Here is a 27,907-nt window from a genome sequence, read left to right as displayed (position 1 = left end):
CCATTAAAATGAATGGATGGAAAATTAGCGATTGTTCAGCCTTGATGGATGGAATATTATAATCTGCGTGCCCAGGACATCCTGAACACCACACCCTGCCAAGAATGACAGATTCAGAAACACCCCTCAGAAGTTTGAGTGCTTTTGTAAACCAGTGAGCTTGCTCTGGCTCCTGTTGTTAATTTATTTTGTTAATTTACCTGATACATAGTCTTTCCAAGAGAAATGCCTTTAGTTAGTGGTGGAGGCAGGAAGAACACAGAAACAGGAATAGGAGTAGGCCATACAGCCTCTTCCAATCTGCTCTGCTATTCAATAAAATTCTGGCTAAACTAAGGCTGTGTGAGAAACAATTCAGAGAATTGGGGCCCTGTTGGTCTTAATGAGAGGGATTAATTTAAGTAAAATCTCCCAGCCTTCCACCTGGGCAGATTCACTACTCGGAATTTGGCCACAAGAGGCTGTAGCCAAGGACTAGTGGGAACGGTGCAGACCAATCAACGTCAGAACAGGTAGTGATTCTATATTTGTGATCCAATCAGAAATCAGCAAGTGCTGGTGATTCCATCTTTACAATGCTTGGTCAAGGGATGACAAGGTTGAAGATTCCCAGAAGACCAGGGGTTGGCACAACTAGGAAAGCCCAAGAACTCTCCAACAGCACAAAGGAAACATTCCTGCTCCTCCCGGCACGCAAAGGGTTCAAAGAATGATAATGTATTGAAAATCTGCTGTAGCCTCTTTTGATCAATGGACACCCCTCCCTCTCCCTGCTCCCTATTTCTGCTGCCAGGCAACAACACAGCACAGGCCTCCCACTACCTGAATATTTAAAGTAAGTTGTAGCATCAATAACACTTTTATTCTGCAACTTTTGAATCTTATGTAGACCCCCACCTGCTTTTAGTGGGAGCTTCATCCAGAACCTGAATTACTGCCTTAAACATAATGGTGGCTGGGAATGTGGAGGCAGATGAAAATGAGGCCAATAGGTCTGCCAGCATGTTATTGATAATCAGCTGGAGAGACCCAGAAGAATATGAAGCACCTTGCTTTCATGGCTAGGCTTATCAGCAGCATAAAGTGTTTACTGTTTGCCTCAGGCACAGTGAATTATCAGATGCTTTGGGCAAAGGGTCAGACCTACATACATAAGGAGCAAGGCCTTTCACCCTGGACATGAAAAACCATCTATCAGGTAAACCCTCAAATTCAGTAAGGGTGATCAACATTGGATATATTAGTAAATATGTTATTTTGGTTGTGCATTCAGTTCTTTTCTACTGCTATACTCAGTAACTTGCCAAAGTCAGGTACGATCTGCAAAGCATCATCAGAAATCACTACTGATTTTGACAAAATGGCTTTAATTATGATTCTTTTCATTTATATTTGAACTGGTTTCATTATTGGGAATATGCTGGTGACAAGACACCATATAATAAGTGTGAATTCATGATTTTAATTGAACTCTCCATAACAACACTAACTGATCAGCAAACTGCTTGCCTGCAGCAGTATCATTTTGATATAGAAGTTTCTTGAAATACAAAATAACACGAAAAGCAAGGTCCCATTAAGGCTCTAGAAAACTCCTGGAATTCTTAGGTGTGAATGGGTTAAGTAACACAGCCTCATTATTGAAATATATTTGCCAGTGGGTGTATTATATAAACAAAAGTTTGAGTCGGAGCCAAAAACATTCAATGTCAACTCTGAAAGAGGAAGATTGTTGTTGAAGTAAAACATTTTGCGATTATCAGCATGGCGAGGCAGGTTCCGTTTACAAATGAAGGAGTTCCACCTGATGTTTAAGACAAATATTTTCCATTCAAAGGAAGAAACTACACACTTCCCAATAAGATATTGTCACTTCCCCAAAAATGTCCAAATCAAATGGAGTTAAGAGACTAAGAGAGATCTTTATTATTTATTATATGCATCCCCTAACAATCTTTGTCCCATTCAAGTAGGAATAATAGAAATACATTTCAAAGAAGCAGCTAAGCCAAAGTTCTTAAAAAAGTGTTAAAATATCTCCCTTCCTTCACAGCAACTTCCTTATAGTTTTAAATAAGCAGCCAAGTTTCACTAAATAGAAAAAGAATCAAACTACTATAAAATTATTAATTGCAAGTTTGTCTTGTTTAAAAACTATTCAATTTGAATATTCACGAATGATAACATCAGGAAGGATGGTCTGGTGTCATTATTTAAATGCCCACATTATAGAGCAATGTGTTAAAATGATAAATACAAAGGGCATTAGTCCCATTTTCAGTTATTGCAATTTTAGCTATGAACGTCAAAGAGAAACAAGGACGTTTAATATGAAGAAAAAAATTAGGTAACAATATTATCAGCCTGTGAGGAGAAACTCCTGCTTTCCTCCTCTTTTGCAATGCCTAATGAATTACATATGGATGATGAAGGCCATCAGCCCATCTGAATTCATCCATCAAGGATACTCCATGATGCTTTTCCTGAATGAATATAAGGTGTTCATCACTCTGAAGAAAACCTTCAGATAACAAGCACAAAATTACTTCACACTCATTTAAAACTGTGTTGCTGATCTACTTTCATCCTCCAAAAAGAAAGGTCTCCAACTCATGAGTTTAGAGTCAGACTTCAGATGGTCCCACCTTACTTATCTGAATAGTTATGCAGGAAATGTTAGATGGAAAAATTCTAGTTTAACTCTTGGGTAACTATACAACCTCCCCTCTGCTGGCTCCAGCAACTCAGCCCCCTCCTCCCCAGTATCCTTTGACCTGCCAACTCCACCTTTGACCCCTGGCTCAACCCCACCCAGCTGCCAGCTCAACCATCTGTTACTACCTCCTTTACTTCACTTACCATACCCAGCCCACCTTACCTTCTCTCCATAGATTTTCAAAGAAGCTTTGGGACATTTAAACTCTTTATTTATCAGAATATAGCAGCAAAGTGCCATAAAGATTTGTGGTTTCTGCACAGATTCCTTTGCTAGTTTCCAAGATTTCCTGCATTGGGCAGGACTGGGACTGTAAACAGTTTCCGGAGCTCAAGACCCTGGATTTCACGACCAGGTAAACTTTGAGGGCCATGGGACAAACAGGAGAGGTGAAGCCCAATGGGAGCTGGGAGGGGGGTGTCAGTTCCAGTCTTTCCTCCTGAACTCATCTCTGGGTGGGAACAGCCCTTAAGTTAACAATTGGCCAAATAAGGCCTTCAATTGGGACAAGGGTGGAGTAGGCTCCTGGGCCTCACCTTTCCCAGTGTAAAATTGCAGAGATGTTGGGGCGGGTGGGATTTTGGTGGGAAGATCATCACCATCTACAAACCCATTGGCAGATGAACGTAACCACTGGATTGTCATGTCAAACCCATCTGGTTACCCATATCCTTTGTGGAAGGAAATCCTTACGCAATCAAGCCTATATGTGAAACAGCAACAGCACTGACTCTTGATTCCACTCTGAGATGTCTGAGCAAGCCAAACAGTTGAGGACAATTGGGAATGGGCAATAAATTTTAGATTTGACAGTGACGTCTACAGCAGACGAACAAAACCAAAGTCATTGGAGTTGCCATCCCTTCAAGGAACTGGTTATTAATCAGGCAGGACCTTCTCCATCTGATACTGACTGCTATCTCTTGCATACAAATTAGGAGGAGTAGGCCATTCAGTCCCTCAAGCTTGATAAGATCATGGTCGATCTGACTGTGGTCTCAATTTTCCCATAAACTCCCTATACTCTTTTAGAACCTTGTCAATCAAGAAACTATCTAACTCAGTCTTAAAAATATCCAATATATTGCCTTCACTGCTCTCTGCAGAAGAAAATGCCGCAGACTAACAACCTTCGGAGAAAAAAAACTCTCTTCATCTTAAATGGGAGACCCTTATTTTTAAACTGTGCCCCCCTAATTCTAGTTTTGACAAAGTGGAAAACTTCTACATCTCAGAGACAATGGAGCAGACAGAAATGTGGCGTTGAAGCAGGTTAGCTACATTCTTACTGAATGGCAGAGCAGGCTCAAGAAACTGGTCTGCTCCTGCTCCTATTTCTTACGCTCTACTGTAGGTTCCGTCTATAAAAGGCAGGACAAGTTGCCCCAGCAATTACAGCTCCACTCATCTACTCTCAATCATCAGCAAAGTGATGAAAGGGGTCTCAACAATGCTATCAAGTGGCACTTACTCATCAATCACCTTCTCACTAATGCTTAGTTTGGGTTCCATCAGGACCACTCAACTACAGACCTCATTAACACCTTGCTTCAAATATGGACAAAAGAAGCTGAATTCAAGGTGAGGCAAGAGTGACCGCCCTTGACACTGAACGAGCATTTGACTGTATCCAAAGAGCCTGAGCAAAACTGATGCCAATGGGAATCAGGTAGAAAACTCTCAAAGAGCTGGAATCATATCTAGCACTAAGGAAGATGATTATGATTGTTGGCGTCAATCATCTCAGCTCCAGGCCATCACTGTAAGAAAGTTCATCAGGTCAGTGACTTAGGCTCAACCATTTTCAGCTACTTCATCAATGACATTCCCATTCATCAGCAACTTCCTCATTAGTATAGAGGTTAGTATTCCCCCCCCAACCCCCCTGTCAAGCGGGCAATCGGGGTTCAACTCTCTGACAGGGAGTTGCCAAGTTCCATGACAATGCTGCAACAGTGTCTGTTTCATATTCACTGCTGCCTCACAATGCCAGGGTCCCAGGTTAAATTCTGGTCTCAGGTCACTGTCTGTGTGGGGTTTGCACATTCTCCCCATGTCTGCGTGGTTTCCTCCAGGAGGTCCAGTTTTCTCCCATAGTCCAAAGATGTGCGGGTTATGTTGATTGGCCATACTAAATTGACCCTAGTCTCAGGGGGATTAGCAGAGTAAATGCTTGGGGTTGTGAGGAATGAGGTCTGGGTAGGATTGTGGTCAGTGCAGACTCAATGGGCCGAACGGCTTCCTTTCTACTGTAGGGATTCTATGAGGTCAGAAATGAGGATGTCCACTGACGACTGCATAGTGTTTAGTTCCACTTTAAACTCCTCAAAAGCTGAAGCAGTCTGTACCCACATGCCACAAAATATGGACAGCATTCAGGCTTGGGCTTATAAGTGGCAAGTAACATTGGTGTCACACAAATGTCAGGCAATGACCATGTCCAACTACATCTCCTTGACATACGGCAACATTACCATTATCAAATGCTCCTCTATCAACATCCGGAAGTCATCACTGATCAGATATTTAATTGGACCAGCTTTGTACATTCTGTGCTACAAGAGTACATCAAAGATTGGGTATATTCCCTACTCCCAAAGTCATTCCATCATCTACATGGCACTATTCAGGAGTGTGGAGGAAAGCACAACTCTTACTCAGATTAGAGCATCCCCAACAACGCTCACAAACCTCAGAACATTCAAGGCAAAGCAACATGTTAGATCGGCAACCCATCCAACCACATTCTTTTGTTATGTACCATCTACAGGATGCACTACAGCAGTTTGGCAAGGCTATTTCAACACCATCTGCCAAACATATAACTATCAAGAAGATTAAGGGCAACTGGCGCATGGGAACACCACTACCTGAAGCTCCCCTTCAAGTCACAAATCATCCCAACATATTTCTCACTGCATTACGCATTGTTGAGTCAAAAATCCTGGATTTCCCTCGCTAACAGCACCTTCACCATGTGGTTCAAGAAGATGGCTCACCACCGTCTTCTCGAGGGTAATTAGGTATGGGCAACAAATGCCGGCCCACATTCCATGAATAAATAAAGAAAATTCTTTTGTGGCATAGAATCATAGAACCCTACAGTGCAGAAAGAGGCCCTTTGGCCCATCAAGTCTGCACCAAACACAATCCCACCCAGGCCTTTCCCCCCCATATCCCTACATATTATACCCACTAATCCCTCTAACCTACGCATCCCTCGACACTAAGGGGCAATTTCTTAGCATGGCCAATCAGCCTAACCCGCACATCTTTGGACATCTTATAGAATTTTTTTTGAAAATCTAAATGCACTTTACTACATGCGCTAGTTCCCCTTTGCAACCTCAAAAATACTAACAGATTTATCAAACACAATTTCCCTTTTATAAATCCATGCCCACTCTGCCCAATCGTATTATGATTTTCTAAGCACCCCGTTACCATGTCTGGATGCGAATGTCATGGTTTTCAGTGATTAAAAATTCAGTACTGACAAGAAAGCAGACTGCAGATCAGCAGCTCCCTTACAGCTTTGAATCCCAACATGGAAGATCTCCAGCATGCTGCTGGCATGGGACAAAGAATAAAGATTTTTCCTAATTCAAAGGCTACAACATATTCAAATGAGTTGGTACCTCTTTGCTCTCTCGCTTTCCCCCACCAAATACTATTCCCATTTAATTGAACTCTCTTCCACTACCTTTTAGCCACACAAAACATAAAACTCCTATTTCTAACCATTTGATTTTTTTAACAAATTGCCATCTCTGGCCAGATTTTCCTGGGTAAACTGGATACTCACCACCCCCATGTTCACGGGATACAAAACAATCTACATCCTACCGCTGCTCTCCTTCACGTCAAATGTGTCTGACCCCTTTCTTCAAATAGCAGCTCCCTGTGCCTGTGAAATATGTCTGCCAGAACACTGCCTCATAAACCAGAGGGATCAAGGTGCGACCAAATCCTCCTCCGTTTCTCAACTAATGCTGCCCCATTTCAGACACAAACATAGCAATGGCAAGGCCATTACACTTACAATTGGTGCAAATATAGCTGAGAGAATTAGCGAAAGAAAGCCAATTTTGTCAAAATGATGTGTTGGAACATGGGATAGTTGGAGCAGTCGCATTTGAAGGGGTAACCATCTACTCTGGTTACCAACATTGCTTTAAGCGAAAGAATGAAAATCTCTTTGTTAATTAGATGATTTTACTCAATGTATACAGAACAACACAGCAATCAGGAATTCCCCTTTCACCCTTATGAAATGGTTTGAAGCTCGGATCATGTGTGAAACTACTTTATGACTCTTGCCTCTCAACGAGTGGGAAGCCACAGTTCCTGTGGTTTGTGGTGGAATCACTGATACTTCAATTCTACGATTTGATTTTCAAAGAATATTTTTCATTCATTTTAAGCAAAGTGATTACTACCTGCCATTTTGCATGTTGGGCCTGTACTGTTAATTCTACTTACTTTCCACCTGATTTCTTTTCCCAGGCAGGACACTAACCGTATCCTGCCTGCCACTCCATCTGATCTGCAAAGAAACAGGATAACTGAGCTGAACTTCTGATTAACCATTTAAAAAAAGCAAAGCAGAATCCTACCTCCGAGATGAGTGAAAAGTTTTTTTAAACTTGTGGAAAAATATAGATGAAAGCGGTTTCTTTAAAGAAAAAAGGTCTGCAAAATAATGATTTATAAATGAAACATATTTATCCAGTAGCTAATCAGCACTTCACCAGGTAAGAGCCCAGTTATGAGGATGGATGCCTCTGAAATGAGCAATATATCAATGTATTCTCATATTTTATGATAACACACATCTGCTGGTTTTTGTTACGTGAATATGGGTCATTGTCAAGTTATTAATAGTACAGAGTACAGGACAAAAGGGTACAAGGTCACCTTCGACACTGAGATGTGCTGTCATCTGAAAAATCATTTAAAAGGGGGAGGGGCAGAAAAAACATATTTAGAAGCTTCCATACAACAAGAAGCTAGTGTCAGAATCCAGAGATAGAGAAAATTGATCTTAGAAAAATTCAGCGTTAGGTCTCTTGCATTCTTCTTACATTTCTCCAAACATTTTGACTATTTTCAATACACAAAAGCTTTGACACTCACGACATAATTCTACAAGATGAGTACGAACACCATTCCTTCAAATTTCTCTGGATCTGGATTTCAGTACTTCTAAAAAAAAATAGTTTTGGAGCAACCAGAATTAATACTGCACTGGGATGTTTCAGTATTCCTAACAAGGCAAGTCATGGAGGTAATGGCCTTCTGCACTTGAGTATTTAATCTCGGGTCAATCTGTAACTTCTTCTGTCCAGTCAATAATTTACTTGAAGATCATCATGCCAACTGTTCTGGTCAGGGGACACTATTTGTATTCACTGCTGCTCAGAATTTCATCAGCAGTGCATGACATCTCCTGCAGGTCACTTGCTATTATTACAGTTCTTGCCATAAAAATATGCTGAGTCCGATGCACGCTAACACACTTGTCATGTTTGACAGCAAGACCCCCGTTAGCTGTCCTCAGCAGGTGTCAGAGAAAAAGCATAAAAATCCTCAGGATCAGTTTCAATCCACCTGCATGTGCACAGGTGAACGAGATGTGGCTCCTACAAAATAATGCTGTTAACCTTCTGACCATTCAGTATCGCAACGGATACCATGTCGGACTGTCGAGTGGAATTCAAAACATGCAGCACCTGCAAGTTGAACAAAATACTCCACACTAAATATGAATAATTGGCCTATTAGTCATGTAAATTAATACAACCCAAATTAACTGTCAGTGCGAGTATTTCTGAGTTACTTTGCAATGTATTGTTTGTTTCTTATCTTCTTACTTTGTTTGGCCTCCCTACTGCTGGAGCAGATTCCTTGTTACCTTTTAACATTAATAATGGCAAAGTGAGGATAGGGTTTAATGGAATCAAAAGAATTCGTGACAATCGATTGGAAGGGGGGGAAGGCATCAAAATCAGCAAAGTAATGTAACTGGTTACACGGAGCAAATAAAGCATTACAGCAAAGACTAGGGCACTAGGGTCAGGATTTTCCCATGGGGTTCAGAACCCTGACATATGGAGTAACTGTCATTAGCAGTGATTCTCCCCAAATTACCAATTAGTGGCCAGCGGGCAGACCTGCTGCACAATTAAGGACAGCTGGTGGGCTCTCAAAGCTGCAAAGCCAACAGGAAATTTCCAGCACTGAGGAAGCAGCACCGGGCTGTCCTTATAGGTAACAGAAAGAGAGGACGCCACAAGATGGAGGTGATGTCTCTCTATCTTAGTTCAGTGCAAAATAGAACCAGTAGCTAGGCTACCACAGTGGAAGGGAAACCTTCCTCTGGCTGCAGCCAAAGCTAGCTAGGTGAAGAGGGCTTCAAAGCCTGCTTGGAGCACTGCCACCAACCTCCCTCACCACTATCACCCGGCACACTGCCAGTGTCCCCCACAACCCTATCCCCTTAAATGTGGCCTGTTTTAAGTAGCAGTTGGCTGTTTGCTACTTGCCAGAAGGTAGCTCTAACACCCCACCCAATCTTAACTCTGGGAAAATGGCATGGGGCAGAATGGTGCTGGGAAACTGGCTCATCAACCAGCAGTGTAAATTTTCATGCCTATCTGTCTCTGTGCTTGACCCCAACTGGGGCTAAAAATGTTTCACTAGAGTGCATTCCAGATAGCTAGAGGACAAAAGTACCTACATAAAAACTAAATTAAAACTGAATTGTCAAAGAAGCCATTTTTACCCTGTAACATTTCTGAATTTGGGCAGTTTATGACAGCAATGATGAACAATAATATCCTGTTTTCTAGGTTTTATTTTATCTCACACATCAACACAAAGAACCAATGAGAAAATGAAGAGATTAAATTGCATTAATGCATGCAACACCTTAAATCTGGAGAATTAGTTTCAGAATTTGAAGGAGCTTTATTTTAATGCTAAATCTAAACAGATGAAAATGGAGTCCTTCTAAATATAACAAAAGGCCTAAGGAAAAGTAGTGTTTTTTATGAGCATAAAATTTTGGTAGGACGAACGTGGACAGACAATAGAAAACAAAGACCACAATTCTAATGAAGAGAGTGCAAGAACAGAGAGACTTAGATGTATATGTGCAAAAATTGTTCAATGTGGCAAGGCAGGTTGAGAAAGAGGTTACAAAAGTTTACGGGACCACAGGCTTTAATAAAAGAAATGTATGTACAAAAGCAATGAAGTTGTGATGAACCTTTATAAAACGCAGGTTCAGCCTCAAATGAAGCACTGTGTCCAATTCTAAGCAATACATCTAGGAAGAATGTGAAGACTTAAGAGAAGGTTCATAAACTCATAAGTTCATAAGCTATAGGAGCAGAATTAGGCCATTCGGCCCAACAAGTCTGCTCCACCATTCGATCATGGCTGATATGCTCCTCATCCGCATTTTCCTGCCTTCTCCCCATAACCTTTCAACCCATTACCAATTCAAAATATAAGGTACAGAAAAGATATACAAGAACGGTTCCAGGTATGAGGAATTCCAGTTACATGGATAGATTGGCAAAGATAGGGTTGTCCTGCTTGACGAGAAGGTGGTGAAGAGACTTGATGGTCAAAATTATGAGGGGTCTGGAGAAAGTAGACAGAGAAGAGGGTGAGCTTTTTAGGAATGAGATGAGAAATTTCTGCACCCGGAGAGCAGTACACCTGTGAAATTTGCTACCACAAAGTAGTTGAGGCCAAAATATTGTATGTTTTCAAGACGGAATTAGATACAGCTCTTGGAGTGAAGGGGCTCAAAGGAGAAGGGGGGAGGCGGGATCAGGCTATTGAGTTAGATGATCAGCCATGATCATAATGAATGGTGCAACATACTGGAAGGGTCTATTGGTCTACTGCTGCTCCTGTTTTCTATGTTCCCATTGGTAGAAGAATCGAGAATTATAGGACACCAATTTAAGGTGGTTGGCAGAAGAAGTAACAGCAACACGAGGAAAATATCTTTTTATGCAGCTCGTGGTCAGGATCTGGAACACACTGCCCAAAAGTGTGATGGAGGCAGAAGCAACTGGAGCTTGGAAAAGGAATTGGATAAGCATCTGGAGAGAACATTCACAGGGGAAAGGGCAGGGAAGTGGCGTTAAGTGAACTGCTCTTGCAGAGGGCCAGCACAGATGCGACAGGTTGAATGGTCTTCGTGACATAACCATTCTATAATTCTATTCTAATTTTTTTTAAATCTTCCTCATCTCAGCCTAATGCCATGAAATAACAAAATGTAAGACACTACACATGCTGGAGGTCACATGATATAAATATAGGAATGATACATATAGATAAAAGACAACAAAATTATGGATTGAAACATATTAGAGCAGTTTAACTCACTAATAATAATCCGCATGCCCAAAAAATATAGCTTTGCTGATTTTTTCTGTGAATTCTGCTGAACTGCACATCTCCAACATATATTCCATTTATTTCTGTCTACAACACTGACAATTGCGTACCAAAGTTAAAGTTGCATCTATGATTAGATGTATTAAAAATAAAATCTAGTGCAATTCACAAAATAAAGTGGGCAACTTTTGCTCAGAGTCCTAGTCATTTTCCCAGTTTTCATTGGGGGTTTAAAATAAAAATAAAATAATATTTATTTATTAGTCATAAGTAAGGCTTACATTAAAAAGCCCCTAGAAATTCCCCTAGTCGCCACACTCCGGCACATTGACACGAACAATGCACCTAACCAGCACATCTTTTAGAATGTGGGAGGAAACGGAAGCACCCAAAGTAAACCGACATAGACATAGGGAGAACGTACAAACTCCACACAGCCACCCAAGCCAGAAATCAAACCCGGATCCCTGGTGCTGTGAGGCAGCAGTGCTAACTACTGTGCCCCAAGGCAGGTTTCCCCCTCTTAATATATTTCCAGCATGTCTGACCTCATTGGTATTAACACAACTTTTGGTATTTGTAACAGTATTGGTATTTTGTAATGGTAACATTTCTATTCCCTCCTTTCAGGCAAAACTGCTTCTTGCCCCATTCAAATCTTTCCAGTCATGGACCAGCCCTCTTCATCCTGGGCTGAAAACAGCCACGTGTGCTCACCGACTCGAGCCGAATCCTCAAGTTGCTCTCCTTCTATCCCCAACTTCGCTATTTTTTTCTGATTTTTGAGATGCACCGAGTTGAAATTGATCTAGAAATATGTGGAATCTCAATTTAATGGATACATTATATTTAAGAACATAAGAAATAGGAGCAGGAGTAGGCCATCTAGCCCTTCGAGCCTGCCCCGCCATTCAATAAGATCATGGCTGATCTGTCGTGTCTCAGTTCCACATTCCCGCCCTCTCCCCATAACCCTTAATCCCCTCTCTTATCAAAAACCCATCGACCCGCGTCTTAAAAATATTTAGCGAGGCAGCCTCCACCACCTCAACGGGCAGAGAATTCCAGAGATTCACCACCCTTTGAGTGAAGAAGTTCTTCCTCAACTCCATTCTAAACCGCCCCCCCTTTATCTTGAGGCTGTGCCCCCTAGTCCTACTGTTCTTTCTGAGCGGGAAGAGTCTCTCCACCTCTATCCTATCCATCCCATTCATCATCTTATACGTCTCAATGAGATCTCCCCTCATTCTTCTAAACTCTAATGAGTACAAGCCTAGTTTATTCAGCCTCTCCTCATAGCTCAACCCCTTCAACTCCGGCATCAGCCTAGTAAACCTCCTCTGCACTCCCTCCAAGGCCAAAATATCCTTGCGTAAGTACGGCGCCCAAAACTGCACACAGTACTCCAGCTGCGGCCTCACCAATGCCCTATACAGCCGCAGCAAGACCTCCCTACTTTTATATTCAATCCCCCTCGCTATGAACGCCAGCATCCCATTAGCCTTCCTGACCACCTGCTGCACCTGCAGGCTGGGTTTTTGCGACTCATGCACAAGGACCCCGAGGTCCCTCTGCACCGTCGCCTGCTGCAGTTTTTCGCCACGTAAGTAATAATCCTTCCTACCATTATTCCTACCAAAGTGGACCACCTCGCACTTGCCAACATTAAATTCCATTTGCCAGTTCCTGGCCCATTCACCCAGCCTATCTAGATCCTTCTGTAGACTCTCCTCATCCCCCGCGCAATTTGCCTTTCCACCAATCTTGGTGTCATCATCAAATTTCGACACCATACACTCGGTTCCCTCCTCCAGATCATCTATATAAATGGTAAATAGCTGAGGCCCCAGCACCGACCCCTGGGGCACTCCACTAGTCACCAACCGCCAATCCAAATAGCACCCACTGACCCCCACTCTCTGCCTCCTATTTGACAACCAATCCTCTATCCACGCTAACACCCTACCCCCAACTCCGTGTCCCCTGACCTTCTGCAATAACCTCTTGTGAGGTAAACCTTGGAGAGTTAGCTTTAACATTAGCCACTGGGATGGAAACTTACACAACCAGGTCAGTACCCTCCAGATCAGATACCAAATTTTACACTCCATTAACCATAACTGACTTTGACTTTTTTTGTTTTTTCTTTTCTAAGAAGATTTTCATCTAATTTGTTCACTTAATTACATGCCCAACATTTTCCAACGGACTCCTTCACAAAGACTCCTGAAAACCAATGTACACCATCTCTATCCATCCATATCTGCCAACTCCTCAAAGGATCTCAGATCTGTTATATATATATATATATATCTTTCCTTGCTAAAATATGTTTGTTCTTCTTTCTCTTCATCCAGTAACTTAGTAATTTAACTTTAATAGAGAGATTAAAAAGTTTTATGTATCACAGAGTTCCTTCGGCAACCACACAATAGTCCATCAAGCGCTGTGCACTTTACAGACATGCAGATAGTTAAATGAAGTTTTCTGCCATTCTAGTCACTCAGCAATTAACTGGTAGACTCCTCCAAGACTTGAAATTAACAGATGAGAGCCAGGTCTGACGTGATTAATCAATTGAAATTATCACTCAAAATCCATTCATGTCAAATCATGAAGCTATGTCAACACTCGTCTTCCTTCTTGCCTGTTTGCCAATCTTCCCACTCACTGCTTTTCACCCCAACCCTCCTGCTTAGTGTCCCTCTCGTTCTCTTCCTCACACTGCCGCTCTCCCAAGTCTACACTCACAGTGAAGGTTCCGGAGAGGGAGGCCACGAACCACAGGGAGGCAGTGAGCTTGAGGGGTGGAGTAGGTAGCAGTAAGTTGAGAGAGACGCAAGCTGTAGGTGGAAGGCAGCAAGCAGGAGGTGAGTTGAAAGAATAAGCAAAGTTTTGGGGTGGGTAATACCACTAATCTAATGATTCTGCTGTAGCTGGTTTTGTGGAATTACTGAAGGAAGCTTGACCCCAAAGACAACTGACACAATGTGTGATGAAACACAAATACTTACCTTTAGTTTGTAGGTGGGGAACTTTGGTTCTTGACGAACTTTGGGCCTCCTGCACATGAGACAGCCAGCAACTTGTCACATATATGCAGTTTGAGGTTTTTACATTCTTCAGGTCAGGGACCAGACCTGCGCGCCTGCGCAGAAAAAACAGAATGGTGTGAAAATGCAGGTCAGATGACCTGAGATAGAGCACCATTATCTTGTCCTATCCCAGGAAGCAAGTCATGGGAGGGGAACAGGCAGTAGGTCTCAAACAGGAAGGGGGACAGGGAGAGGTCCCCAAAGATAGTACAGGTAAGGTACGAAGACAAGGGACATGAATAGGTCCCAGTAAGTGAGGTTCAATAAAGGAGCAAAATAATAGGCTTCAAATTCAAGAAAGAGCTGCAGGGAGCAGACTTCAAATGGAGCGAGCAAAAGAGAAGTCCTAAAGATCCAAGAAGGCAGCCGAAGGCAGGCCATTGGGGCAAAGGCACCCTTTTGGAGGTATGATGTTCTGCTTGGCACAGCCAAAGAGCTGAAACTGTGCTTGGAAGCTGAAGCTTAAGTGTATTCAGAGATCCAGAGGAAAGGAATCTTGGAAGGTGAGGTTGAAACCCTGCAAGGTGGGTCAGTGTTGAAGAAATCCAAGTAGGAGTAACTTTTGAAGGGAAGTCCAACAGTCGATCTTCAAACATGGAGATAGGAAACCCTCATGAGATTGGCTGTCTCACAATGTGTTGAGAGATCCATAGAATCTGCTTTGGTTGCAGCTGTCATCTATTGTGTAGTGTGGTACCTACAAACACAGTTTGCCTGTTAATTTGCATGTATCTCATACTTACCCTGAAACTTAGAGTTTAAGATAGATACTGTAAATTGTTTTGCCTTTCTGAACTTTAAAGTTGATTTTTGTTCATTCTAAACTCAGAATCCTGTGGCTATATCTACTTAGTAAACATCTTGACACTCAAAATTAAATAAAACATTATTGATCTTGTACTGGATTTCTCCCTTGTCCCATGGCCAAGAATCATAACAATGGATATTTCTAGGAGTTTGAGAAGAGTTTTGGATTCCTACTCCAGATCTCCAAACAAATTGCAAAACTTCCCGAGATTAGCTCATGGACAGTTTAATCTGTGCACAGTTCCAAATGCTACATCTCCACAATTCACTTTTGTAAGCATTATGATAAACAGTTTCCTTTAAAAATGGTGAACCGGCTAATTCACAATTCATAAGTTTTTAATTTTAAAAGAACTGTAAATGGAATAAGTGCAACTATTTACTATCAACTGTCATTCTCCCTCCTGAGATTTTGTGCTCACTTCACCAGAAGTATTCTTCCCCAGTACCCTGATATAGTTTCTCCCTTCAAAATTCATTTGATTTACAGGGACGCTGTTTCTCCAGCCTTCATTCTCCTTTACAAGAGTCAATCTCTTTCCAAATCTGGAGACACTTCACCTCTGCCTGATTATGTTTGCTGATGTCAGGAAATGACTGAGCTATTTCCCTCACTATTCAGAACAATTTTAACTAAAGAGAAAACTCAATAAACTGAAACAATAAAAGTTACTATTTCTATATTTTCCATCAACACAAGAGCCAAGCCTACTTAGCTCTTTCTACTTCTGGAACAATAAGTCCTCGTCTTGTTTTGATCCACTGCTGCCAATTCAACTTTTATCTCTCTTGCTGTCAAATAACTAAAATAAAGCTCAATATAAAATTTAATAAATGCTTCTGTGATGCACTTTAGTGTAGTGGTTATGAACTTAAAACCGAAAGGTCAAGACTCCGCCATGGCGAATTTAAAAACTGAATACAGTAAATCTAGTCATTTGTGGACTAGCCTGTTACTGTGTCATCCTCATCCAAATCAAGAGTAACTTTTTAAAAATATATATTTATGTAGTTTCTCTTTCTACTGGTGGCACACAGCCACAGATTGTCTTACTGTTGATGCATGTAAAATTCATTCTGCACATAAATGAAACAAATTAGAAAGCACATTGCCACAAATGTTAAGCTACTCATTGATTGAAACTGGACATTAAATTGGTCACTCTTCAGTTTTCCAGAACCCACCACACTCACTGAAGCCTGGAATATAACTATTTGTTCATCGTTTCCTCAACATTTTTGGGTCAGGTCCTGGTACTTTTCTCTTTTATACTAATTAACATCTCTATTTTCTTTTGAATAATATCTCTCATCTCACATTTAATCAATTCAGGATTTACCTCCTCTCCAACATCCTCCTTCGTAATCACTACAGCCAGTGCTTGTAAAGTGTCCACACTGATTTCCATTTATCTTCTATTAACTCACAATCCTCTCCTCTCAAATGTCAACTTGCATTCAACAACTTTTTTTTAAACAAGGATATTTATATTTTCCAAGATTCTCTCTTCTTCATCTCTTAACTCATTTCTTATTTTGTTATTATATCTAAGGTCCCATATGTCCTCCCTCTTCAATTTTAGTTTTGGTTCCATATATTTTATCTATCGAAAGAATCCCAAAATGTGTATTAGTCTGCATTTTTTATTGTTCGTCTGCATTCCTGAATGTCAATTTCTCTTTCCACCTCACCCATCAATTACAGATTAAAAACAACGGGGGTCATTTTGCCTGTAGATGACAGTGTAGGATAAAAACACTAAATCAGCCATCCATACATCTCATTATTTTGTTTAGTATTGAAGCCAATAAAAATTAAAATCAGGACTGATAAATAACCAGTGATTGCTTCAATATTGCTGGTTTTAAACTATCACCCAATGTTGAAATAGCCCCAGTTGTTAGTCTCAACATTTTTAAGTGGCATTGGAAACAAAGCATCGTGACTGACTGATTAAAGGACCATTAAACCAAAAGTCAAGTGTCACCTCCAAGCCAAATATACAGTAGTCCGGAGGTAACCCTTCCCCATGACACCTGTTGAGAAAGATCCTGCTTCACTCTCCCAGTAAACTGCTCCTAAAGAGTAACTTACTGATCCAAACTTTCCCAAAAATAATCTTGTTTCCCATTCCAATCCATCCACTGCCTTCCAATCTATCCCCTTCAGACCCAAATGGCTGAAGTCATGGCTCACAGTCTCCCCCTATATCACAATTTCCCGTGCAACGCAACTCCCCAAAATCATTCCCTCCTTGCCCCACCAACCTCAACGGACTACCCTAGATTTTAGGATTAGCCTCTTCTTTCATCATAAAAGTAGCTTCATTTAGGCTTAAGCTGTACAGGAAGAATTGATAAAGCTTCTTGGCAACAAGAGAAACGTATATTACTGCCTCAGAAGAGATTAATGAAAAATGGTTGTTTTGATTTTCCGAGTTCACTGCAACTTAATTTTAAACACAGAGCATAGTATTTTATTCCTGCAAGTCTTGAAATTTTCTTTTCAGGGAAGCTACGAGTACCCAAAGTTTTGTTTAAATTATAAAATCCCAATTCAATACAAATTTTAATAAGCAGCAAATGATTTTTGGAAAAATAATAAATTCTACCCATGTCACACTTTTAATTGCAAAGAAATGCTTTGCATACCAAATGAACCAACACATAAAGAAAGGTATGTGGGCTGCATAATAGACTGAAGGGAAGGCTTACAAAGTACTTTATATGCAACTAAGTGTTCTAACCTGGGGCGCAGTACATTTTCTCTATGGCACTGCTGTCATAGGAATCGTCAACCTCACTCCATCTGCTAAAATACGTCAGTTGAATGTGTCCTAAAAACAAAATGACATGAGAAATCAAAACAATTTTTTCCTACATTTTCTGTAGAAGTGAACTGTAATTATTCTTTTGTAGCTAAAAAACAGTATCATTAAGAATAATGGCATCATTAAGCACTAGAGGCTATTACTGTGGGTGAATTCACTGCACTGGAAATGAGGCTTCAGACAGGAAATGAAGATACTAATTATAGGATAAAACGCCTACTCACTTAATTGGAAGCAAGTAAGCAACAGCAAAAGATATTAGGGAAAAAATGCATTTGCAAAAGTTCCTGACCTTTGTCATTCAGCAAGATGTTGTTTGGGTTCAAATCATGGCATATGATTCCTTCTCGATGAAGTGCATCAAGGGCTACAGCTATCTCTGCTGCCCAATATTGAATAGAGCTCTCTGGAATGTGAACATTAGAAGCTTGCGCAAAACTTTCTTCCAGCTCTTTAAACATGTGTGATATCAGCTTATCTGCATCTGTTTTTGTGACAATGTGGCTTTCTGTCGTTGCCTTTTCATTTACGTCTTCAGAGTGCAGGATACTGTCTTGATCATAGCTATCTGTGTCTTCTCTGTGTGTCTGCTCTTCGTCTGAAATATCTTTTCCATCTGTATATTTTTCTTTTGTAGTTGGGGAATAAATTGAACTATCTTCACCTGAATCTGTACCACAAGGGCTGACTCGCTCATGCAAGTGAGGAACAGGACTTAGATTTCTATGAATATGTTCCAAGTCTGAAGTGCTAACAGATTCAACAGTCAAACATGATGGCATATTTGCAGCATGGGTGATGGAAAACAAGGAATTAAGTTCTTTTTCTTTCGCTTCATGCAAACTGGCATCAATTCGCTTGTACAGGTCTTGTTCCTTTCCATTCTGAGAAAGTTGTAACTGCTGTGTTGAGATACTATCTACATCTGGACCATAAGAGTCCTCTTCCTTTGGCAGAATCAGTTTCAGAGCTCCTTGTGAATTCACACAATGATCAACATTATAATTAATTAGTAAAACGTCCGGTTTCTCATACTGTCTATTCTCTGAATTATCAACGTTAGTCACACTGCATTTATCAGATAAAAGTAGTCCAGCTGCCTCATCATCCCCTAAAACACCTGGCAAATTCACTAATAGATCAGGCCTACCCTCCTCACAGCTGCTCGTATCCCCACCTGCTGCATCCTGAAAGGAGATCACTGGTACAGAATCATTTGCGGACCTTCTGCTGCAAGTATCTGGGGCCAGAAAGATGACTGACTCCAGCTTAATGTCACTCATGTCAAAGCAGCTCTCGTTATTGTCCAGTTCAGACACCAGATTAAAGATTGGTGCTGATTCTGTTCTTGCATTTTGTACGTTTTCTGCTGGGTCGAGGCTTACCAGTTCACTTGCACTGTCCTTGCTATCGATTCTGAAAAATTCCATTGGACTATGTTTGGACAAATTTAGAGACTCCGATGTTTTTGTTGGGCTAAAAGCCTCGGTGTTAATGTCCTCTGTGAAGAACCGAAGTTCTTGACTTGTAGCAGGGGAACAGAGACTGTCATTACTAAGAAGGGAATGTGACCGAGAGGTCACTCCCAGGTCGGCGGAACTTCCAGGTACATCTTCACAAACTGTTGGAAAAGTTTCTGAAGTCAGATGATCAGGCTCTTTTTTCTCCTGTTCGTACTCATGGCACAATGTAAGATAACTACTGGTACATTCTTCTTCAACTGCTTCAGATCCTGATGATGGCGAATCTAATAATTCCTGTGAATTGTCCTGAGTATCTTCATCTGGGGCACTGCTATCATCCTGTGAACTCGAAGTCGGGTTACTCTTCAAAGGTAGGCCCTGAAGCATATTTCCAATGTCACTCCCCACCGAGCCTACACTGCTGCTCATGCCTTCGGTGCTTGACTGGTCCATGGTAAAACTACCGTACACAGTGACTGATTTGGGACCATGCTTGTCCAAGTCATGAGATTCAAAACTTTCTTCGGACTTTTTCTGGAGAAATTTGCTTACATAAGACCACAGTTTACCCCCTAGGTTCGTAAAAGAAAGAATAATTAGCAAAATAAACAAAACTTCAGACAACTTATTTTACAGATTTACTAGCTTTCAGTGAGTAACATGCTTACTTTAGTTTCCTACATGTTATTAACAAGATATTAATTTTGTTCTTCACCTATAATGTGGTGAAATGCAGAGTTATAACATTGTAATGTTTCATCACTGGAAGGAAAGCCATTTCATGCCCTATCCTCTGGGCCAAATCACATCATTGTGAAAAGCAAGCTGGGGATTCCTGCAGCTGCATATGTAACAGGAAACTTCACGAGAGGTCAGGAGATAAGTTCTTATCTCACTGCAGTCCTGTCAACTTTCTCAACAAATGGACAGCCTCACGAGTTAACAGGCTCAGTAAACATTTAACATCTACAATTGGATAAGCTTGTATCTTTACAGAAAGAATCAATCTGAATGTTTCAATATAAAACATTAAAATGCTCCTGTAATAATGAGGAAGGATCTTAGGATGGTTACAGCACAGGGGGCCATTCAGCCTGTTGCGTCTCTGCTGGCCCCCTCCTGAAGGAGCAATTCACCTCCTGTCAACCCACCCCCTCCCTCCCCCCCAGTCCACCTTTCCCATAGACCTGAAAATGTCAGCCTTTTGGAAATATTTTGTGGCCTCACATCCATTACGATCTATTGAAAAAGCCGATTCTCAGAAACGTTTCAAAGATTCACAGGTGCATGCACCTTTACACAAATCAAAATCATTTATATATGAAATATAAGTGCAAGCAACGTGCTTACTTTAATTTTGTTAATGTATCTAAAATATTTTGTTCTGTAAAGCCTATTATTATCTGCTTCACTAAGGTACTAAAACCATACTGAGCATCTGCACAAATAATGGCAGCCCACATGAACATGTAGGGCTATTATCATGTTCAATTGATTGTGTTTACTGTGCCAGATTGGAATGCAGGTACAAACTGGCAGCCTTTACTTAATACTCCTCTAAGTGCTTGAATTGTAATGATTTAATTACTACTTTAAACCCAAGTGCACATCACAGCTTCCAGCATATCAAACAGTTCCTTTGTAATAAGGTTTTGCTAAAACTAAAGATGTCATTCCAAATGTCCAGGTCCTCATGTGCAGAGTGCTTATAATATTTGGTAGTTTTTATCACAGGAGATGTTGGTTTTGATTTTTTTTTTATATACTACTATTTATTCCTTCAAAGCCTGTCTCCACATTCTCCTGGGAGAGCAGCATATACTAGAGCAAGAGCTTTTACTGGGTACTATTAAAGATGTTCTGTATCAAATGACAATAGGTTGGATCCTTCTGGAAAACTGATGGTTTGTTAACACACACCATTATTAATGTGCAAATCGGCTACAGGGTTTAGGGGATTCAGAAGAACAGTGCAAGGCACAGATCTTCAGAACTTGCTGGCTGATTCATATCACTCCGCTGTTTGTCAACAAACAGTGCCCAGCTCTTAATCTCCCTATTTCACAAATTTTCTGGATTTCCAAACTGTGGCAAATTGCATAGTCAAGTCTGAAAACTAAGAGTTTAATTATTTAACAATGTGATTATTATTAATGTTTTTCACACAGAGGGTGGTGGGTGCCTGGAACTCGCTGCTGGGGGAAGTAGTGGAAGGAGCTACAATAGTGACTTTTAAGGGGTGTCTTGACAAATACATGAATAGGATTGCAATACAGGGATACAGTCCCCGGAAGGGTAAGAGGTTTTAATTCAGTTGGGCAGCATGGTCGGTGCAGGCTTGGAGGCCGAAGGTCCTGTTCCTGTGTAGTAATCTTCTTTGTTCTAATACAATGCCAATCAACTTCACTGGCTCAAAAACCTGAACAATTTAATCCTTTGAGTAGGATATTGTTGAAGTATTTAGAATGGTATTTTTTAAAATTACCTTACTTTTCTCTCTCCCTCAATCAAATCTTTTCTCCCCCTCTCTTGATTTCTCTTTCCGCGCCTGGTTTGCATGTAATTTGCCCTCCTGCTCCATTATTCCTCTCTTTTTGTGACCACCATAAATCCCATTGCTTAAGGTGAAATACTGTTGGTCCCATGTTTCAGTGACGTCCTAGGTAACATCACTGTGATGCCCCATTGTTTTTTTTGTCACTTCACTATCAGCTCATGGTAGCACAGTGGTTAGCACTGCTGCCTTGCAGCACCAGAGACCCAGGTTCAGTTCCTGGCTTGGGTCACTGTCCAGAGTCTACACATTCTCTCAGTGTCTGCGTGGGTTTCCTCTGGGTGCTCCAGTTTCCTCCCAAAGTTTGAAAGACGTGGTGGTTAGGTGCACTGGCCATGTTAAATTCTCACTCAGTGTATCCGAACAAGCGCCTGAGTGTGGCGATTAGGGAATTTTCACAGTAACTTCATGTACTTGTGACACTAATAAATAAACTTAAAACTTGAGCTTGAAGCAAGTTACAGTGCAAAACAACATTAAGCTAAAAGGAATAGAAAAAAGTTCTAATTAATGGAGCTGCTGTGACAAGGCCCAGCCTAAAATGCTTTACAGTATAAGACAGCACTTAACATTAGTTTTTCCTCCACTAACAAAAGGACTCTATTACCATGAGGGGCTTTATCTAACACGTTTGTACATTACAGACTAGGCTTGGAATATACAGCTTAAGAATATTTTTGTATCTGAAAGGTAAATGAGACCAGAATTCAAAACTGCATTCCGTGAATGGCACTCCAGTACTCCACCAATAAGTTAGCAAGTTGTTGAACTCAGGAATAATTTTATTCTATAATATAGCAAGGAAATAGTACTGCCTAATACAAATATGCGACATGTAAACACTTCTAAATGCTTGTATTGGAGGACACATGCGTGAAAACAGGTCCAGATACTGCAAAGCAATAAAGAGATTCTTATTTACCTTCTGTTTTAGATGTAAGGCTGTAAGAGAGCTTCAGAAAAATACCTTTCAGGGTCAATGTCTACACGAGGAGTACAAAAGGTGATGAAATCACTCTGCACTAAAAACTAGATTAGCAATGGATTTTCCAGAGTCATTTGTGACACTGCTGCAGGGAGCAGAGTTAGACTCTCGAGCCGAAATTTTACCGGCACACCCGCCCCAGAATCAGGGTGGCCCGAGGCTTGCAGGATAGCATTCTCCAATAGCCTCAGGTGGGCGAGGCAGTAAAATTCCGGCATCAGATTCCACTCAGTATTTTAGTTGTACCCCGTGCATCGGTCATAAATGGCTTGTGTTGGATTGTAAAGGTTAAATATACCACTTAAACTCAATATAAGTACAGTACCACACCAGTACTAAATTGTGCAACTTGGTGTCAAACACCATCCATTGCACCCAATGCAACCTTCCCCCACCCCCCCACGCCCACTCCCCCAAAAGAAATGCAATACTGTTGATCTGCAAGATTTCCACTGTAACTGCTCACTGATGGTTCTGTGTTGGAGGTCTGGTCAGGGTCTCTTTGCAGGAGGTGGTGAGTCAGGAGGATGGGGAGTGGGGGGAGTGGAGGGTCGAGGAGGGCGAGTGGAGGGGGGGAGGTCAAGGAGGTGGCATGGGGGGTATTAGGTGATGATGTTTCTCAGCATCCAAGTTGTGAAAATTAGTATTGATATGATAACGCACATTTTATATTATGTTCAAATACCCATAGAATGCGAAACTTCAGACATGTCCTTTGGATAACATCCTGGTTTCCCACTTTGGGAAGGGGTAATCAAAATGCACTTGCTACACTGTTCCAATGTGTCCAGTGTGTGCATTAAATGAACAATGTAATCACAGATGCAGGCCATTTTCAGAAGAGCAGAAAGCTAAAATGATAAGTCTCCACAGGAAGCCTCCCTGATGATTGCAGACGTACCTCCCCTCCTCCCAATCATTGCAGGCAAACCACAACCATCTAGAAAGATCCTTTGGTAAAAGATTTTAGTCCAATTTTTCCACATTGTCAAATTTGGGGGGGCAGAATCTTACAAGAATTTGGCAGTGTGTCAGTTGTGATGGAAAACTGGTGTGGAACTCTCCAGCTCCATTCACCAACGTTCTCTCCAGCTCTCATCGTTTTAACAGCCAGTTTAAAAGTAGTGGGCACTCAGATTGAGGTGCCCTTCACAGGAACCAAAGTTAATCACCCAACCACTCACCCCCCCGCCCCACCACCACCACACCCCCCTTCCCCACCCATCCGGCAAGGAGGCACTGGTGACCTTCTCCAGCACAGCCTCTCCATGATTATCACCAGCATCCCCTCCTCCCCACCCCCACCGAACATCACCAGCATCCCCTCCCAATCATCTCTGGCACACCCCCCCCTTTCCACTCCAGATCATCGCTGAAATACCACCCCCCTTCTTCACCGCCAGTATCCTTTCCTCTCCCTCCTGAAAATCGTTGGCATATCCCCTTCTTTCGCCCACTCCCCACCCCCCCAATAATCACTAGCATCCTTCCTGATCATTGCTGATGGCCAGTATCGCTTCTACCTTCTGTCACTTCCCCACAATTATCCCCACCACTCAGTGTCTGCTCTGTCCCACCACAAATGAGTCTGCGTATCCGTGGCTCCGCTAGGTCCCAGCTCAGCACTGCCTCCTGGCCAGGTTGGCAATGGCAACCTGTGTCAGGACATATGGCCTGGTTACTGCCCCACCACACCCCGTCTCCCAAATGCTATAGTGATACTTGTGCCGCTGGACCCCCACGATAGGTTCACATCTGGATGAACCTGTTGGAAAAAAACTCATGGCAGAGGGAGACATCTAGCAAGGGGATCTTAATGTAAATCAGGTTCTCACCCATTTTGGGTCATCGAACCTGATGATGTCGCGGACGAGGGGTGGCGAAAATTGGAATTGGCGATCTTGCAGGCGAGATTTGTGATTTCCGTGTTTTACAGAATCTTGTGACCCGCTGGCAACGTCGTGGATAGAGAGCAAGTGCTCAAGATCCCATCCGGGAGTATTTTGTTCTTTTGACATTCTGTTTGAATAAGGCACGTGTTTACTCGTGTGAAATAAATCACTCTGTGACTTGGTTGAGCTTTCGGTATGGTATAGTGAGACTGATGCAATTGTGCTTGAATGAAACCTTTGCCATTGCGCTAACTGAAATGGTGAAGATGCAAAATATTCTTGTCCTCTAGCATTAACATATAAATATAAAATAAATCCTACTTCTTTGCTTCTTATGGGATTAATCTGGACAGAAATTCACTGCATTTTAATGAGGTTTATTTGGTGACTGCATCAACAAATAATCAGTTGAGCGTTCTTTGTACACAGGTGGAAGCCATCTTGGCTGTGAAAAACTGTAAAAGGAAACCTGGTTCCATTAAACTACTTTTATTTTAAGAAGAACTGGGGCAGTTTTCTTATAATTTCCCAATAGTGAGTTTGAAGGTATGGTAATGATGTGGCGGGGGTTTGGGGTATCATTGTGAAAACTCCTTTGGAGGTTCCCTTTGCCATCAGAGGCATTCCCCACAAGGTCGCACACTCCCCCCGCCTCTTTATCCCTCCTCCTCCCACACCTACCTCTCAAACCCAGCCCCAACATCCTTGTCACCACCTCCCTTGCTGGAGCCTGCCAGCCAGTACCCACCGGTACCCCAGATTTATCTACAGACCAGCTTTCTTTAGCATCTCTGCTTCAGGGATTGCCTGTAGTCGCAGCAGCGTCCACCAGCACTTGAGCCTGGGGCTGTTGTGACTACAGGGGTGCCAGACAATCAGAGTGTCGGGCAGTCTCTAAGCTGGGATCTCCTCCTAAATGAGGGTAGAAGACCTCTTGCTATCTAATTAAGGCTCAAAGGAGCGTCAAATGGCTGTGGGGCAGCCAGTATTGGCTGGGATACAGAGTGAAAATTCCTGCCCCTGACAATTCATAAATTTAAGGGGAGATAGTGGTGCAGTGGTATTGTCACTAGACTAGTAATCCAGAGATCTAGAGCAAGATCTGGGGATCCGGGTTCAAATCCTGCCAAGGCAGATAGTGAAAAATTTAAATTCAATAAAAGTCTGGAATTAAAAGTTAAATGATGACTGTGAAACCATTGTTGATTGTTGTAAAAACCCATCTGCTTCAATAATGTCCTTTCGGGAAGGAAATCTGCTGTCCTTACCTGGTTCAACCTACATGTGACTCCAGACCCACAGCACTTTGGTTGACTCTCAAATGTCTTCTGAAATGGAGGGGAGTTAGGGACAAGCAATAAATGCTGGCCCAGCTAGCATCACTGCTGTCCCATAAAATGAATGTAACAAAAAATTGTCACAGGAATTGTTTAATGATTTTTCCCCATGGCAGTAAGGCTTTTCCAGGACTTGAAATCATTTGAATGTTGCTCAAGGACGGGATTTATTAAATAAATGAACATAGGACTGGAAGGCCCTCTGAATCTGTTCCAGCGTTCTATTAGCCATGGCTGATGCACAAATAAACTTAACTCAACTCCATTTATCTGCCATTGTTCTACATCCCTCTACCCATAACTCTCAAACATTTATCAAACTCGGGTCTTAAAAATTCCAATTGACCCAATCTGCACAGCATTAGGGGCAGATTGATCAAACTGCAAACATTTGAAAAATCTGTCTTACTTGCCACAACCTGTATGCTAAGTTACACACTTCACCCATAGAACACAGAACTGTAGTATCTCACCTAGGACTCCCTACCAAAAGCAATATCGTCTCTTGATGGAATATGTTGCAAGAATGTGACAATAATGTATCTTACTCCTCACAAAATGCTTATGGAATTTTCTTTTCTTGGAAGGAATCTGTTGAACTGAACAGCAAGTTAAAAGTGAGCTCACAAATCTGGTTAAATTTAACACAATAAAAAAGCACACACACCTTCTGCATACTGCAGCAAAAGAAAGATGGAGTCTTCAGAGACGATTTGCTTCTTCAATTGCACCATGTTGGGCACACAGCGGGGAATGATGGTCTTTCTTTTCCTGCTGCACTCACTGCTTTTCCTCAGACTCTGACAGAGAACAGAAAGGTCAGTTGTACTCTCTGCTGCTTTAGAACATGCTGTGCTCCGCACTTATCCACTACACTAATCTATTTGTGCTATTCTGTGCTTCAGAAAACCAGTTAGTCCTCTTCATCTTCTGCTCGGTGCCCCGAGCTCCCCAAGGCCTAACTGATGGCACTTGGCTGCTATCCAACACACTGAGGATGGCACTGAGCTGCCATTAAAATCAATTACACGGGTCAACGTTTTTATTAGTCTCTCCCTCTCTCTCTCTCTCTCAACTAAGTCATCAGAATAATACTTAGGTTATTTTCCTCAGAACAAATGCAACAGAATTTTATATAGAAAACCACACAGGCTAATAAAAGGTTAGTGTGAATTTTCAGGCTGTAGACTGTAAGCAGGTTCTGCTGAAAAGACATTTCTCCTTATTGGAGAGGCTAGACCAGGAGAGAGAGTTTAAAGGGGCAGGATTCTTCGGCTGTTTACACCAGCAAACACCCACCCACAGGTTTCCTGGTGGCTTGGGGTGGCTTCAACGGGAAATCCCATTCACAGCGCTGGGACCACAGAATCCTGCTGCCTCCGAATGGCACATTGTCTCCTGCCGTCAAGAAAGACATATCTGGAAGGCTGGAGAATCCCACCCAAGGGGTCTTCCATTTCAGTTGCAGGCAAGGACAATTTTGTTTTTCTCTCAGAGGATTGTTAGGCTGTGAAAGTTCTCTTCCCTAGACAACAGCAGATGCAGGGTTATTAGACTGACTGCTTTGTCACTCAAGAATCCAAGGGTGCAGTAGGTAGACAGGAAAGTGGAGGCCATAAAAAGATCAGCCATAATCATTGCGAATGAAACAGCAGCCTTATGGGACCACAGGTTCTATTCCTGTTCCTAATTTGTATGTTCGTATGGGTTGTATCGATTCATATTGCACTAACACACAGAAGTACGGAACACCAGATTCTTGCTTAATGATGGCTCGATTAAATTGGGAGAGGGACTATGCAGCAG

At 41.8% G+C, this 27,907-nt stretch overlaps 1 protein-coding gene across 1 annotated transcript in view; it reads right to left on the bottom strand.

Annotated features, from left to right (window-relative positions):
* Positions 1-27,907, bottom strand: part of rps6kc1 (ribosomal protein S6 kinase polypeptide 1) — a 154,151-nt gene that overhangs the window by 14,966 nt on the left and 111,278 nt on the right. The window contains exons 11-13 of the mRNA XM_080200515.1: positions 26,769-26,901; positions 18,163-19,905; positions 17,787-17,876 (exon numbers count right to left, since the gene is read on the bottom strand). Of these exons, the coding sequence (XP_080056641.1) occupies positions 17,787-17,876; positions 18,163-19,905; positions 26,769-26,901 (1,966 nt within the window). The remainder of the gene's footprint in view (positions 1-17,786; positions 17,877-18,162; positions 19,906-26,768; positions 26,902-27,907) is intronic.

The sequence above is a fragment of the Carcharhinus amblyrhynchos genome, chromosome 12 (assembly GCF_965287045.1).
Source record: "Carcharhinus amblyrhynchos chromosome 12, sCarAmb.v2.hapA, whole genome shotgun sequence".
Taxonomy (NCBI): Eukaryota; Metazoa; Chordata; class Chondrichthyes; order Carcharhiniformes; family Carcharhinidae; genus Carcharhinus; species Carcharhinus amblyrhynchos.
The sequence above is the reverse complement of the archived record's forward strand: the minus strand, read 5'-3'. Positions and strand labels throughout refer to the sequence as shown.